Consider the following 17,427-nt stretch of genomic DNA (forward strand, 5'->3'; position numbering starts at 1 on the left):
CGCCCAGTCATGAGCGCGCGAGGAGTCTGACAAATTCAGTAGGCCGGCTCTGGCGCAGGCGCAGAGCGGCTGTCGGGAAGCTCCCGGCGCAGGCGCAGAGCGTGCAGGGGAGCCCCAGGAAGCGAGGGGGAAAGGAGGGGCCGCTGTTGTTTCCCGGGATAGGGGGGGAGGAGTGGCGTTGCTTCCTGTCTTTCCAGGTTAGGGAAGGTTAGTAAGTGAAGCAGGAACCTCGCCCCCTTGCTCGGGGGCAACTAACGGGAGGGGGAGGGGCTGCAAAGGGGGGGAGTTGTTTTAGGGGAGGGGCAGCAGATCCTGAAGAAAAGTCTCCCTCAGCAACGTGGGGGGGGGTTGAACAATTGAGGAGGGAGGGGCATATCAAGAATTGAAGCTACCTGGGAAAGGTGTCAGCAAGTAATTTGAGGTGGGGAGTCTGAAGGAAAAAAATTGGCTGTCTCCCCCCCCAAAAAAAATCATTGGAGGAGACCATATTTTATAGGAGACACAGAAATCCACCCTCCCCCAGGATATTGTGGGGTCGGAGAGCAAGCCATGGGGAGGCAGGTGGGCTGGGGTGTCTTCCAGCCCTCCTCAAGTAGCCTTGCCCTCCTGAAGCAGGTGCATGAGGGGTTCCTCCGTCTGGCCCTCTTGCGCAGGGGGGGCCCTGCTAAGCCCAAAGCCTCCGAAGTGTTGAGCCAGCACCTGCTGCAGAGGGGGCTGCCCCACTGGACCTCCTACTGCGTCAAGTACAGCGCGGTGCACAATGACCAGTTTGGGCTCTCCAACTTCAACTGGGAGGTGAAAGGGACAAACTACCACATCCTGCGGACCGGCTGCTTCCCCTTCATCAAGTACCACTGTTCCCGAGCACCCCACCAGGACCTGGCGATGCAGAACTACTTCTTCACAGCTCTCAAACTAATAAACTTTGGTGAGTGTCGAACGGGCTGTGCCTGTATAGAGGTGGCGCACACAGCAAGGGCTTGAGGTGCAATGAGACCTTGAATAGATGACTTAAACCATACAAAAAAATATTTTACACAGCACCTATGGAACTCAGTCCCACAGGGCCAGGGACAAAAGTGACAGGGCCAGGATTAAAAGCACATAGGGCAACTGATGTGACTCTCACCTTTGTGCAGTACACTACAATCCAGCCATACAAAATCCAGGTTTCTGCGTACACACACTTTTCTATCCATTCAAGTAAGCAAGAGTATTTGTCACAGTTCAAGGACATGTTCCAGCTAGACAGAGATGCTCAAAGAGGGTTTGGAACAGGGTCAGAAAGGGGTGTGGTCTGTAGATAGAGGGCATGAGATGCAGAGACTCCCAGGCCTAAAGCTCCCTACCCTGATCCTAGAGTATCTCTAAATGCATAGCAGTGTTGGCCACATCAGTGGAGAACACTGGGATATGATCATATTGAACATGTGCAGAAAACAGAACTACTTATTCCTGGTCCTCAGGAATGCAGCCAATACTTTCAGAACAAAATATATTCACTAAGGATTTTGCATGTATCTCGTAAGAGCACATGCAGTGAAAGGCAGGGGGTTGCCAAATAAAGAATGGCAGCAGGAAGGTGGTCAGTACATCTTTAAGTGCAGATAATGGGTTACCTCAACATGCTTTATGTTTTGTTTTCAAGGAACCAGCCTGGCTTTAAAGGGTGGCAAAATCATGTCTTAATTCAGCCTTGCAGCTTGCTTCTTGCAGCTTGTTGGTGGAGGTGGGGTAGAGTCCTGCAGTACTACGTTATATGAGGTTTTACTTTTTTATTTGTCCCCCCCCCCTTTTATACATAGGTATCCCAACTTTATTATATGGAATTGGCTCCTGGTTCCTTGTCAGTGTCACAGAAACTGTTCACACGCATTGTGGCCCAGTCACTATATACTTCCTCAATAAAGAAGATGAAGGTGCCATGTACTAAACTACTCATTTCAAGGACTGACGCTTTCATGGTATATTGCAGCAAAAGACAGACAGAGGGGGATTGTTGTTTGCAATCTATTTGTGTGTAATATGTTCAAGTTTCAAAATGTCCCTATTTTTCCTTCAGTACCATTTTAGTTTTCTTTGAGCCCGGCAAAGTGCAGAATAGATTTAAAAAACCATGGAAAATTACTTGAAGCTACCTTTGTTTTCAAAAACGTTTGGTTTTCAAATAATAAATATAATAATGAAAATATACATTGTTGGGAATTGTCTTTCCTTATTTACTGATCATGTATCTTTTGGTGCAGTATCATAAAAGATATTGTTGCCCAACACTTATAACACTATCCAAATGTGACTACCTCAGGGATAGCCTGCATGGTGCCTCTGGATTCTTCTGGACTACATTTCCCATCAGCCCCAGCCAGAAAGGCCAATGGTCAGTGATGATAGGAGTTGTAGTTCTGCAACATCTGGAGGACTCAATGTTGGCTACTCCCGTGAAGTAACATTGATTTTTAAAACAAAAATAAAACTGATATGTAAAGGGTGGGGGTTTCATTCCCATATAGGTAAGCAAGTCGTTTATGTAAAAATCCAGAAAACCAGAAAAATGTTTCTTTCATTTTCACTTAGTAGAGTTTTGTGCATACCATTCTGGATTACTTAAGTAGGCTGTGGTGCTGAATAGAAGCTGCATACAGACACTTTGGATATAATCTGGTCCAAACTGAGCAGTTCATTTCAACTGATTTCAGGGATGGGTTTAAGCATCTGCTTAACTCTCCTACTGAAGTCAATTGAACTTTAAAAAGTAACTTTAGGTTATGCTAATTTATAGTTAATGCATGCAATGGTTTTGTGCTCTCTAAACTAAATATGCACTATTTAGTGCATATGTGGGACACGGGTGGTGCTGCGGTCCAAACCACTGAGCTTCTTGGGCTTGCTGATTGTAAGGTTGGCAGTTCGAATCCATGTGATAGGGTGAGCTCCCGTTGCTTTGTCCTAGCTCCTGCCACCCTAGCAGTTTGAAAGCATACCAGTGCGAGTAGATAAATAGGTATCGCTGCAGCAGGAAGGTAAACACCGTTTCCATGCACTTTGGAACTTATCACAGTGTTCTGTGCACCAGAAGCTGTTTACTCATGCAGGCCACATGACCCGGAAAGCTGTCTGTGGACAAATGCCAGCTCCCTCTGCCTGAAAGTGAGATGAGCGCCGCAACCCCATAGTCAAATTTGACTGGACTTAACCACCATGGGGTCCTATTATTGCTTAATTGACGAAGAACAAAGTGTTGCAGGACAGATTAAAATTTGGCTGGCAGCACTGTATGGATAAATTTGATTTAAATTAGTTCAGCATTTTTCCCCCTCGGGAAGAGATATTTCTTGCATTGGAAATAAATATTGCACAATTATTTTTAAAGCGTAAAGCTACAATGAAATGTATGCACAAGTATGTGTCTTAAATGCTTACTTCAGATTTGAATTGTGAATGGCTTTGCTTCTCTTCAAAGCAACTGTAAACAAATCTGTAATCAATGAAACACTTAACGTACAGTAGTATATTTGGTACCGAGGAATATTTCTAGCACAGGTTAAATAAATAGTTTACATTGCGGAGTAGCTGTTATACTATATTAAGCTTCATTAATAATAAAAGTAAGTATTAGCATTTTGCTAGATTAGCGGGAACTGATTTTTCCCAGTAATGGGCAAAATTAAATAAGTGCAACTCATAAGTTTAAAATCAAATACTGCTCATTCATTGCTCCTTATTTTGTCAATATTCTGCTGTAAAGGTTTGGTCTCAACACAAGACTGATAAAATGTTTTTTAATTACCACACTATAAATACAGTTTTTCCTTGAAGTGGCCCCTCTGCTAGCTGCAGCGTATTTGATTTCTGATAATGGAGACTGCTGACTTTGCTTACCTGTTTTTCAATAAGTGGAGGCAACATGACTCCTTGTCCATACAGTGATGGGCATCCCTCCTTGGAGAACCTCTTTGACAAAGCACTCTATTGATCCACTAGAATTCAGTGCTGCTTGCAGCATTAAACAGAGACTTGATTTCTTGCTCTGTTCTCACTATGTAACAATTAAGCAAATGTAACATTTTCTTTTATTACATGAAAATCAATGGACCTCTTGCACTTCTGAAGTTGATCATGGTGAGGGATGAACTTGGAAGATGGCTGAGGGCAGAGTTCAAATATAATAATATCACTTGTTGGATTCATTAGGACCAGTGGGTGACCTGTTGAAGTACTTGAAGGGAACAAATACTACTCATAAAATGTTACACTTCTTGTGTATACATGAGAGAGTGTTTGTTCATTTTTCAGGGATTATTCCTTTGGGGTGTCAACTAACTGAAGCCTGCTTCCTTTTGCTCATATGGCTGTGTAGGACAGATGATGTGTAACTATGGGATTTGGAACTCAATGCCTCAATGTCATTTCAACATTCACTGAAAACGTGACTTTTTTTACACAGACTTTTAGGAATTGTTGACACAACTGGACTTCATATGTATTTCCTATTTAATTTAAATTATTGTTCTCTGCCTTATATCAAGCCAGACCATTAGTCCATCTAGCTCAATATTGTCTAAATTGATAGACTGTGGCTCTCGAAGGTTTCACACTCTCCCAGGTTTCCCTGGATATGCCTGGGATTGAACCTGGGGCCTTCTGCATGCATTGTTGGATGAACCTGCTCCAAGAAGAGTTGGAAGCCAAGTGAGGCCCTTTAAGCCTCTGCTTCCCAGCCACTGCCTCCAGGCTCCTCCCACTTGTGAGAAACTTGAAAAGACCAGCGTTCTGACTTGGTGTGCTCACTGTGCCATTGGGCTGGCAACTTACTGTGAAAGGCACCTGGTTCCTCAGGGGAAGGGTCTGTGAAGTTCCTGCCCTGGTGCTGTGGCGTCTTGTTCAGTTAGCTCCTGCCTGCCAGCCAGCCTCAAGTTCAGGGGTCCCCTAATCACCCATATCCATCTCGGAGCCAAGAACCTGTCGAAAGGGGGGGTATTGTTTTGTTGTTTTGGTTTAATTATTTACTTGTGTTTTATTTATTGTTTTAATTCTGTGAACCGCCCTGAGATCTTTTGATGGACAGTATATAAATTTAACTACTACTACTACTTCTTCTTCTTCACCTAGTCCAGCTTCCTAGCCAGTGACTGTGTATGTCCTAGTCTCTGCTGGGCTTTGAGGTCATTACACTTGTTTGTCTCGCACCCCAGGAAGGGTCCACACAGGACCCACACAGGGTTATATATATGGATATGTATGTATTTTTAACAATACATATAGACCACTCAACTGTAATAAAACCTAAGCACTTTACCAGAAAATCAAAACAATATATGGTCTTTATAGGAACTGAGAAGATACAGAAATATTGATGTTAAGGGCCATTTGCACCTAGTATAAAATCAGCTTAAAAGAGTTATCTTGGTGACTAAACAATTAGCAGCTCCAGGTCAACTTTGCTAGCTGAGGAACATGGATTAGTTCAGTCAGTTGGTCCAGAGCAGTTTCCAGCTGACGGCTTCAGGCTCGTGTTTCTCAAATAACCTCCCTGCCCCTCCATGTTACATAGTGAACTGCTTTTGGATTTAAGGGGAACCCCCAATACCCCTGGTGATTCTTGGCCATTCTGTACAAGTGGCCATAAATTACTCTTGGCATGCAGTTTATACCCACTTCTGAAATGTACGTGTGTTATATATTTAAGATGACTGGAATACATAATGACCCTTAAACTTTCAGGAAATGTGATCTGCTGTATTCTCCTTTGAAACACAATAGGATTGGCCTTGTACCTCTTGCTTTAATTATCTCTTTCACTCTATACAAGGATGATGTTTAAAAGAGCTAGGGGGGTGACATTATAAAGGCCGAGAACTTTGTTGTTAAGCGCGATGAAACAAATGCCGATAACTGAAACCTTAGTCTTAACTCAGTTGATAGGTATCTGCATTTTTTCAGCATCCCCTTTTAAACAGTAATGACTAGTGGGAGCATCTTAACCTAAACAAGTGCTTAGCCTGACATCTTACCTGGGTCAATGGTCTAAGGTATCGAAGTTAAACTGTGTTACTGTAAATTAATGGAAAATGTAACTGCGCTTTGCTGAAAGATCAATGTCCAATAAAGGCCACACAATCAAATCTTGTTGCAATGATTGAGGTCCTTAATTGCCTTTCAAAGATAAGGTGGTAATCAACATAGGTTAAACTGATCTTTTTTACTAGTTCAATTACATGCTAATGGCTTGTGCCAAGGCAGAATCTTTAACTACTTATATGTATTAAATCTTATGTTAGTAATGAAAAATTACTTAAGCTGCCCAATCAATAAAGTGAGAGTCTTAATTACTATATTTCACTTTTAGACCTTTTGTGTGTTTGACAAATTTGGTCCACTAGAGATTTCCCAACAATAAGAAACATTATTAACAGAAGCTCTGTTCCGTGGAGTATTGTTTGCTAATCCAAATGGCTGGGATTTCTTGGGTGTTTTGTGTATTTGTGTTAATGTCCTGCTTGCATTAATGTCTACTAATGTCAATATGTAATGGTCTTAAGCATCTATGTTTGTATAAAGATCGATTTCTCAGATCTGATGGGAATTTATTTTAATTCCAGAACTAAACTAGCTTTAACCTGTACATTTTAAATTAAAAGCAATGAAAAAACAAAACTGACAGAAGTCATGGAGAGTTGCTTCATTTTGGCTCTTAGAAATGTGCGTAGATACACCATAGACTTGGAAACCCATTTGTCTTGGTGGTGTTTTTTTTTGAGCCCAATAATGTAAATGGGACCGTAGAACATACCTGCCAGCTCAGCTGAGATATCAGCAAGTTTTGGCTCCTACTCTCCTTGAACTCAGTATTTTAGCTAGTCATTGCAGGGACTTTGTAACTCAGATTCATCGTGTTTGTGCTTGCTTTTCCCCTCATCCTCCTCTTCCTCCTTTTGTGTCATATCTTTCAGACTGTAATCCTTAAGGTTGGCTTTATCTTATTGATATTTGTAAGCTGCTTTGGGAGTCTTCTTTTGACTGGCATGCAGGGTTAAAATCCTTTAAATAAATAAGCCAACATGTAAACTAGTGAAGCTGTTCATTTAGATATTTAAGGATTAGTGCTAAGGTACAATAAATAGCATGATCAGCAAAAAAAGGAAAGAAATCCAGTGACTTTCACCTTTCAAAATAGTCTTGTAAAATGGTATTTTAGGTTCTATTTGCTGAAAAACTCTTAATTGTACACAGAAAGTAAACTAATGCCTATTGTCATTCATGATTAATTGACCCATTCCAATTGTTTGGAGTTGTTGACCTTGCAAAACCTGGTATTTTGTAACTTTAAAAAAATCTTCCATGAACAGTTTGGAAGAACACAGTAAAGCTACTTACATAGATTAAATTTATGTAGCCAGGTAGCCAGGTACATCAACACCAAACCCTGAGTTGAAACTAGTCAGGAAAATTTATCAGTGGAATATGCTTATGCTACATAGATTTGTGAAGCTTGATTATTTACATCACTTATTTGCTAAAATTCTAATGTTAAATACATGGTGCTATATTTTATAAAATAATTAAATTTAATTAAATAATATTAACGCTAAGAAGTGGCTCTTGAGGAATTCTTAATAGGTCATGAATACTTTATATGATGGCATGCATGTTCCATTGACAATGTACAGCTAAACAAAGATGAGGCGACAAGCATTTGCTATTTAAAATGGAAATGTGGATTGACACTCATATACAATGCTAAGTAAGGGATAGTACAGGGGTTGGGCCGGTTCGTGGTCCCGCAGACGCCATGGTGGGCCAGGTGCACAAACGCTATTTCTGGTGTGGAGGAGGCGTGAGCAACTTCCCATTGGCTGCAGGAGCTTCCTGCAGCCAATGGGAAGCCGGCCAGCGTCGCAGAAGGCGGTCCCTGAGCAGGCAACGGGGGTCCACGGGCAGGTTAAACAACCCCCATGGGCCACTTGTGGCCCATGGGCCGTAAGTTGCCGACCCCTGGGATAGTATAGCAGTCTTTCTGCTTTTAAAAAAAGCAAGGTAGCATGGACAAACAGCCAAGTAGGCTTGCAACCGGGTGAGCTGCCTCCCTAAATTTTATCTGTAGCCTGCCCTAAATTTCCCTCTAAATAATTACATTTATGGTACATCCATAGCGACTGTCAATATTATATCAGCGTAAAGTTGATCTTGTTCTTTTAAGTTATCATAACGACTTTACTGGAGCCCTGGATTTGAATGAACTTATACTACATTTTGCAGCATTGAAGAAAATGTTTACAAACTATGATTTCTAAACTAACTTTTGCTATAAACTATGCTCCAGTTGTAGCTTATTCTTGTTTCTTCTACTGGTGAGTTATTTTTTATTTTAATCTTTTTTGCTAATTGGTAGCAAGAAAGATAACAATTGTTGAAGTTGCTTAGTGAATTTGTTTGAATGTTTAACTTGCAGTAAGGCTGCAAAAAATAAAGGTTAACTAAAAGCAGTTTATGAACCTACCTTAAAAAGGCCTGCAGACCAGATAATCTACTTCCCTACTTTTATGTCATTGTTCCCCCTACCCACAAACTTATAGGCTGTCTACAGGCCTTAGATTTGCTTTAATGATGCTTTCACCATTTCAAGCACAGTTTATGAGCTCTGGACTGGTTCATTACAAAACTTTTCTTCCAATTATACTAGTACTACTAATTGAACCCAAGTGCAAAACGTGATATAAAGCACTTGTTAACACAAATGCCTGGCTTGCCTGCTATTCTGCCCCCTCCAAAGCTTTCATTAAAAAAAATAGCAGTTTTAAAGAAAAGAACATATAAAGTTTCTGTTTTGGGGGGTGGGAGGAACAGGTAGAATTATGAACGCTATAAAAACAACGTGCCTTAGTTAACCCGAATGCATAAATCTATTTGAATTCCTCTTCTTTGAAGAACTGACATTAAGATATGGTCATTATATGCCTTGTGATTCATGGGCCTTGTTACATATATGCTTTGTAATGTATGAATAATTTAGTAAGAAAAATCACAATAATTTTGTTGTTACTCAAAAATTTATAGCTTGGCAAAAACAATTACAGAGCCCCTGAAGGTGGTGGAAGGAGGTTGAGTAACATTGTTAATGTGGCCCAATCTGTACCTTTCATGCTGAATGTGTTCTGTAATAATGTAGTACATATTGCACTTAAGCACCTTTTCATTTTGTTTCATGGGAAAAGGGCAAAGTTGACAGCCTGTTGCAGTGAAAGGAATGGGATGCACACACCAGTCAATGTACAGATAAAATAAATGATGTATTATTGGGTGGTAGCCCACTGTAACCAGGAGGGGGTTATAGTTAGAACAACCAAATATGGTCCAAAGTGACATTTGGAAGAAAAAATTGAGAATCTGATTATTGTCTGAAATATCTTAACTGTTGTTAAGACTAACAAAAATTAAGCAAATTGATGGTGCATTTGTGTATGCCAAAGGGGCCTTTTTTCTAGTAATGCCCTCTACAAAACCATCTTACCTTTGAGGCTGCGTACACACCATATTATTTAAAGCACATTACTTCTTCTGAGAATATTGGGAACTGTAGTTTGCTAAGGGTGTTGGGAATTGTAGCTCTGAGGGGTTAACTACAGTCCCCAGAATTATTTGGAGAAAACAGTTTGCTTTATACGTATGGCGTGCATACAACCTGAGTTATAGCAGGCGGAAACATTAATACTCTCCCAGGCCATTTCTGACAATTAATGGTCAGTCTATTCTTGATCTGTTTGCTTTGGATCCACTGTTCTTATGATTATTATTTAGGTGTTGGCTTTACTGTGATTTTTATATTGTGCTGTAAACTGCTTTGTGATTTTAAGTGAAAAGCAGTATTGAGATATATTTCTAATAAATGTGTTCTCCCTGCACTACTGTACATATTTGATCTGCTTGTTATTTGTGGAGAGGGGAAGGACTTCAGTCTTGCTCTTGGTACTGATCTGTTTTGTCACCATGGTTGGGTTCCGTAGAGCTATTTCAAGAGCCCGCTCAGGATTGGATGGATATTTACAGTTGGGGTGGGGGGCTTTTGAACTACAGACCCCAGTGCCATAACTACTTGAGTATCCCCTACATGCGAAGACAGGCTTTGGTGGATTGAGCAGACAAGACCAATAGTGGATCCAACGTCAAGAAGGTGGTTTCTGCATGTTCTGTTGAGTGAAATGAGGGACAGATGGGGCTCATCAACCTAGGAAGGTAGCCCATCTAGGAGAGGGAAAACTCCTGATCCTAAACCTCTACTGCCTTGTGGCTATACTCATTTGTGAGAAAGGATTTGGGAGTAAACCCTGAAGAACCATCTGTACCCACTGTCTTTTGGTACATCTTCGGGAGAAGAAAAGGCTAAGTAGTAAATCCTGCACAAATCAAGAGTGGAGTCCCTAAGGCAGCTGGATGGCGTCTTGTATGCCTCCTTCTGGCAACTCCTGCAGCCCAACTGGTGCCAAGTGTATTGCTCTGCTTTCCTTTGGACCACATCAGCGAGGCCAAGAGGGAGATATTGTCTGGGCAACCCAGGACCTTGATACACACTCCCTAGGCTAAAGCAGCAAAAACAACACAGGAGGCGTTATAAAGTTATAAACTCAGAAGTTGTGAGCTCAACCAGATTGGCATACAGCCTAACAGTTTAACTTCACCCTCAAAGGCACATTCCTCCATTGTCTTGGGAGACAGATGGATGCCAACAAGTGCCATATTTCTGACACAAATGGCTTCAAACTTTTATCAGTTTTCAAAATAAACTTGCCATTGTTGCCAAGTGGAGTAGGAAACTGCTATTTGAGAAATACAGTATGCCTTGGCCATGCAGAATGATTTGCACATATTTTTGGCTCCAGGGCTGTTTTGGGGGTTGATAAAACAATGTATGCACATACTTCTGACATATTTGAATTTGCCTCCCTGAGTCATTTCAGGCTTCCCCAACCTGGGGTCTCCAGACATTTTTGTGCTGGGAGTGCTTTCAAAGTTCTGTCTGTGTCATTTGATCCATATTTACTCATTCTCACATGCAAAGCACCGCTTGATGCTGCAGTAATCAAGCATACTAGCCCCGTGACTCTATGATAGCATATATTGGTAGAGCTTGGAACATACAAGTGACATTTGGGAAATTGTAAGTTGGAGTCTGGTAGAATTAATTCATGCTTCTCATCTGTTTAACCTTTGCACTACGCAAACTCCTTTGGTACTGTGCTTTGAATAAATTAATCAATAAATGTCTTAAGGGGTAACTCATTGACATTAAGTGATCTTGAGTATGCAATCTAAGTCAATGTCAGAGTCATTGTTTTATAGGACTAGAATATTTTTTCTAAGCTCTGTAGCTGGTTTGTTTGTTCCTGTATTCTCCATAGAATTGAAAACACTGCTGCTTTGCAAATATCTGAGGTGCTTTAGAAGGAAAAATATTAAAAAGCTGAAGTTTGATTACTGCTGTCTCAATGCAAACTGGAATAAGGAACTGCGGCAGAGAATAGCCATGTTGAAAAGCTACATAATATTTATGCAAATCTGGTAAGTTGAATTGGTTTTCCCTATAGGTTTATGAATGAATATATATATATTAGGGTGGGACTGTAAGGCCATAGAAAAGCTGTGATTTCATAGCCTATTCTTTACAACTTAATAGAAAATGAATTTTCATTGAATGGTACATAGGGACTTCTGGCAGAAGGTTCATTTCAGTAGCACTGAAAGTCCATGTGGACAGTCACTATTCCTGGAATATTCTCAAGATGAGACTATTAAGGGTTTTCGGGGGGTTTTTGGTACCAGTTTAAATTATAAAGTTATTGAACAGAAAGATAATTTATCTTCACTAATGGCCATTCAAGGATTAAACTTAAAAAAGCCCTAAACCATCTAGAATTTTAATGAGTGGGAGCCAGAGACTTTCATGAATTATATCAAATATTGCTAGCAGGGCTCTTCTTTATTTTTCTTCTTTTTTGGGGGGGGGAATGTAATGAATTTGAATCAAATTATGAAGTTCGCCAATTACCTTGAATGATAAAGACTACAGCCTATTCACACATGGTATTGTACTGTATGAGCATCTCTGTTTATTTTGCAGGAGCTGACACGCCCCCCCTTTTTTACAAGTGCAAGGCATTATAGTGATACCTACCACATGGTGTTTGCACTCAGTATGTGCTAATCAGAGGATTACTGCTACTGAACATGGAGGTTCTGTCCAATTGTCATGGCTAATAACCATCTAGACATGCGACCATAAATTTACCTTGTGGCAATGAGTACCCAAAGTTAATTCTCCATTGTGTGAAAAAGCATTTTCCTTTGGAAATGAACTTAATAGTCAATGTATTTAATTGGATGAATGCTAGTATTAGGGCACTGGGATGGATGGATCACTTACTCTACTGTTCATTTCCTTATGATTTTTTAATCTGTCCTAGAGATGTGTTGGGCAAGAGGAGAGGGGGTTGCATGAGAAATCTGGGATAGGTGCAGCAGAAGAAAGGGACTCTTGGGCACCTGTAAAGGTTTCAATGAGCAGGATTCACAGCAAGTCTAAAGGCTTAATCCTGGATAGAGTCAAGAGCATATCTTAAAACAACCAACAAACCAGTGCATAACAAGATAATTTGTTTTGCTTTCTTGCTACTTCTGACTTGGCAGAGCCATAAGGAACATGGATTTTGGCTACCAATATCCAGAAGCTATTTTGGATGGGATGGGAATAAACTCCAGAGAAGATGGAGGCTCTGTGGGTCGGGATCTACTAATCCAGGTGTGTCATTCCCATGAAGCAATAGGTCTGCAAGCTTGGGGTTGCTCTGGCTTGAGGTGCTCCAAAAATGGGGTGGGGAGACAAATGCTAAGAATTAAGGAACCTTTGAGCATGTGAAATCCACCAACAAAAAGCAGCCACCACTTCTGGTACGCCCCCAAACATTCTTTTTGAGAAACATTTATCCTTTAGAGGGGCAAGCTTCTTCATTGTTGATATTGTTAAATAGCAGTTAGAATCTATTGTTGGTCTACTGCAACTCACCCAGAGATCTACCAATAGATCCCACTGTACCTTCTGCCCACCCCTGTCTTAGACCCACTAAGTATGCAGGTAGGGGGCAACTTAGTAACTTCATCTGGCATGTCAGCTGCACCCTTTTCTGGAGCAAGTGCACCTGGCCCCAGCCCTTCATGCTCAACACTAGCCATTGAAGAAGTCTGCAAAATACTGTAATACGACACCCCAATCTCCACGAGCGACGCAACATTACAGGGGTTGCAGCATGTGGAGTTCAGTCTGTGTTCCCTTTTGGGACAAGGAGGCACACCAAGAGACTGTGGTGTCTTTTTGAAATATGGTTTTATTTGCACATATATAGATGGAGGGATTGCGTTCACATTCTTGGAGCGTCTGGCTTAAGGGCGGCATTGGATTCATAAGACAGCAAAAAGCCACCTTCAGTGTTTCTTAGTTCCAGCCTGTCATCCCCCGCTCACATGGAGTTCTGCCCCTAATCCTCCTTCTCCTTGCTAACTGATAGGAAGGGCCTCTCCTAGCCTATGTCATTCAAAGTTGAAACCCTGAACCTGCCCTTTGCCTCTTCCCACTAGCACTCAGCAAAGAAGGGGCAGCAACTCCCCTTGCCTGGCTGTCTTGCCCTCCTTGAAGGGCCATGCGTATTTAGCCAGCTCTAAATACAGGGGGTTTCTGTGTTTGGCAAAGTTTAATCCAACCTTTATTAATTCTAACATTTACTATATCCAGGAATTTAGGGAAATCTGGCCCCCCACCAACCCAAATTCATAACAGAATTAGAATGTGTCAGCTGCGATTTGTCTGGGATAATAATAATAATTTTATTATTTATACCCCCCCCCCATCTGGCTGGGTTTCCAGATAGGCTTAAAAGGTAAAGGTAAAGGTACCCCTGCCCGTACGGGCCAGTCTTGCCAGACTCTGGGGTTGTGCGCCCATCTCACTTAAGAGGCCAGGGGCCAGCGCTGTCCGGAGACACTTCCGGGTCACGTGGCCAGCGTGACATCGCTGCTCTGGCGAGCCAGAGCTGCACACGGAAACGCCGTTTACCTTCCCGCTAGAAAGCGGTCCCTATTTATCTACTTGCACCCGAGGGTGCTTTCGAACTGCTAGGTTGGCAGGCGCTGGGACTGAACGACTTGAGCGCACCCCGCCGCAGGGATTCGAACTGCCGACCTTTCGATCGGCAAGCCCTAGGCGCTGAGGCTTTTACCCACAGCGCCACCCGCGTCCCTATTATCTAAAAACATAATAAAGACATCAATCCTTAAAAATTTCCCTAAACAGGGTTGCCTTCAGATATCTTATAAAAGTCTGATTGTTGTTTCTTTTCTTGACACCTGAAGGGAGGGTGTTGAACAGGGCAGGCCCCACTACTGAGAAGGCCCTCAAAAGATCAAAGCACATTGTGTACCGCCCAATTCTTTGGGGAAAGTACCAGGATTCTTTGGGGAAAGCAGTGCACTTTAAATGTAAGGGACATATAAAATACATATGCAGCCACATGGTGTGAGAGAGAGAGATGCTGTAAAGGTGCCAGAACTCCCCCAGGCTCAGAGATCTGCCCTAGATCTCCCCTTTACCACTGAGAATCTCCTTGGTGTTTTACTACTTGGTGGGGGGAGGGTGTTGGAAAAGGAAGAGGGCTTTTGCTTTGGCAGCACATAGTATATTTTATAGTGGCTGCTCTAGAAGCTGGTCTGCCTCCACTGCTGACTGTTTTTCAAGGGGGAAGGGAAGAAAATTAACATTTCAAAGCTTTTTAATGTTTTGGCTTTTTTCACTCCTCTCAATCTTCAGCCAAATCAGGCTTCTAGAGCAGCTTACAAATGTCAATGATAGGTCAGTCCCTGCTCTCAACTTTAGTTCCAAAGACACAACACAAAAGGAAAGAGAATGTGGAGGGGAGGAGGAAAAACACAAACACAGCTACACAGTACCTGTAAAAGGACATTCAAACATATTCTTTCCCTTTCAAATAAATTCGGGGTGCTGCAGTTTGTTAAGGGTTGCTGGGAATTGCAACCGTGAGGGGGTAAATTCCGGTGCCCAGAATGCCTGGAGGGAAAAGCATGTGTTTGGAATGCTCTTTAAAGGCTTGGTGTGTACACAACACATACATTACTTACAGAGTTCTTGGAATGACCTGCTGTGAAGGAAAGACTTTCAGGAAGAGGAGAAGCTGAAAGCTGCTGGTCCTTTCGGTGGAGCTGATGGAAAAAGTTTTGCTATGGCACATATATATATGCAACCTATCTAGCACGCGCACACAAATAGTGGTGGTTTTCATTGTGGGTTTCTGCACACAATGCAGGCACGCAATGCAGAAATACGGGAAAAGAGACTTCAAAAAATAAATAAGTCTGTATTTGAGCGATCAGGAAATATCCGCCGTGTGTGCTGGGGGGGTGGGGGGAGACGCGGCATGGGTGACGTTTAGCAAAGGCGGCTTAACTGGGGTGAGCAGCGGGGGGGGGGGGGAGAGAAAGAAAGAGTCATTCCGCGGGGCATCGGAGCCTCCAGCCCTTGAAGGGAAAAGGGGCTGCTGTGGCGCCGGCGGGGGCGAGGCCCGGCTTAGGAGGCCGTCCCCGTTGCGGCGAAGGGGCCTTCCTGCCCCGGCGAACTCCTGCCCGGCTGCCCCCTTCCCCGGCGCAGCGGCGGCTGCACCATCGCCGGCGCCTCCCCTCAGCTTTCCCAGCCTTCCTCTCCGCGACGAAGGCGCCCGCCTGGGCCTAGCCGCGTCTGGGGGGGGGGGGGAATCCCGCCCGGCTCCTTCTTCCTGCCTTCCTCTCAGGCCCGCCTCGGCCTAGTCCGGGCAAGCCATGTGAGCGAGCCTCCCTCGCCCGCTCCGTCTCCCTCGGCCCCGGCGGCTGCTCCGGGGATGCTCTTACTGGCCGTGGGCGACGCCGACGCCGCCTCAGCCGCCGGCCCCAGCCCCGCCATGGAGCCCCCCAACCCGGCGCTGGTCATCCGCATCCGCGTCCCGGACGGCGGCGCCGTGGACTGGACGGTCCACCCGGCGCCTCAGCTGCTCTTCAGGGACGTCCTGGTGAGTGAGAGAGGAGGAATCGGGGGCTGGAGGTGGGGGGTGTCACTCGGGGTACCCCTCCCCATTGGCTCGGGTGTGAGGTGTCAGGGAAATATGGGTGGGTGGGTGCCCCGGGTGCGCTGTCTATTGCGCTATCCCGGGGGCATTTGGCGGAGTAGCGGTGGCTTCTTCCCTGCCACTTACCCCGCATTTCCACCGCCTTCCGGTGGGGGGCTTCGGTTTCGAAACGCCACAACTACCCCTATTGGAGATGTGGGGTTGGGATATCTTCTTGCTTGTTCCGTGGGGTTTGTTTTGCATGCCTTCTCCCCCCCCCCCACCCCACAACCCCGGATTAACAGGTGGTTATCTCCATCCCACATTACCCCGCAGCTGCTGCGAAGTAGACCCAGGCTCCCCCTCTTTTCAGTTGCAGCAATGGAGAATTTCAGTTTTGTCCAGTGAATTGGAAGCTCCTCTTCCACTTAGGGAGGTTTTAGAGAATGACGAGGAATTCTGCATCCAGATTGTAAGCTGGTTGTTGGAAATTTATCACATTTCCCTTGGAAAGTGTTAACGTTGGGTGTTGGCATTTTGATGCCTGTGTCCTGTGGATGCTGTACACATGAAGGGCCCAAATCCAGTCATGTTCTTAACGTTTCAATGGTTTTATTACATATTTTTTATGTTTTTATTGCTATAAAGTGTTTTGATTTTTTTTATGATATAGGGGTATACAAATATTTTAATAAATACACACCCATCTGGAAGCACCACTTTATCAGAGTAGTCAAAAGGCACAAGATGCACCAGCTTTTCTGAAACACAGGTCTGGGAGAGAAATGTAATAAAGCCTTCAGAATCGCTTCCTCTCCATCAGCATATTGTTTTGGGTTAGTGAATAGACTTCCCAGAACACAATTTTAATGATAATAACTCCCCGCTCCTTTTTTTATAGCAATAATGACTTGTGATGTGGTGTGCAACTCCAGGCATGTGAAGATGAGTAGTTGTGGCCTAAACCACAGAGCCTAGGGCTTGCCGAATCCCCGCAACGGGGTGAGCTCCCGTTGTTCGGCCCCTGCTCCTGCCAACCTAGCAGTTCAAAAGCATGTCAAAGTGCAAGCAGATAAATAGGTACCACTCCGGCGGGAAGGTAAACAGCGTTTCCGTGCGCTGCTCTGGTTCGCCAGAAGTGGCTTAGTTATGCTGGCCACATAACCTGGAAGCTGTCTGTGGACAAATGTCGGCTCCCTCGGCCAGTAAAGCGAGATGAGCGCCTCAACACCAGAGTCGTCCGCAACTGGACTTAACAGTCAGGGGTCCCTTTACCTTTACTTAGTTGTGTTAG

At 43.6% G+C, this 17,427-nt stretch overlaps 2 protein-coding genes across 8 annotated transcripts in view; both read left to right on the top strand.

Moving 5' to 3' along the window:
- Positions 1–286: 286 nt before the first annotated feature.
- On the top strand, positions 287–2,193 carry LOC310831952 (uncharacterized protein C15orf61 homolog). Its single transcript, XM_083713304.1, has 2 exons — positions 287–928; positions 1,806–2,193. Exons 1-2 carry the CDS (start codon positions 550–552, stop codon positions 1,931–1,933), a joined length of 507 nt encoding a protein of 168 aa, XP_083569430.1. The 5' UTR covers positions 287–549; the 3' UTR covers positions 1,934–2,193.
- A 13,131-nt stretch (positions 2,194–15,324) lies between these two features.
- Positions 15,325–17,427, top strand: part of MAP2K5 (mitogen-activated protein kinase kinase 5) — a 134,635-nt gene continuing 132,532 nt past the window's right edge. For 4 of the 7 annotated variants that reach the window (XR_014558036.1, XM_083713175.1, XM_083713176.1 and 1 more), the window contains exon 1: positions 16,381–16,605. Coding sequence is in view for 6 of the 7 variants with exons in the window: in XM_083713175.1 (XP_083569301.1) it covers positions 16,396–16,605 (210 nt within the window). In the remaining variant the exon portion in view is untranslated. Of the gene's footprint in view, positions 16,098–16,380; positions 16,606–17,427 lie in introns of those variants that run through there. The other 3 variants (XM_083713178.1, XM_083713180.1, XM_083713179.1) reach the window with 2 other exon arrangements.

This window comes from Podarcis gaigeae (assembly GCF_964106915.1).
Source record: "Podarcis gaigeae genome assembly, chromosome: 14".
NCBI lineage: Eukaryota > Metazoa > Chordata > Lepidosauria > Squamata > Lacertidae > Podarcis > Podarcis gaigeae.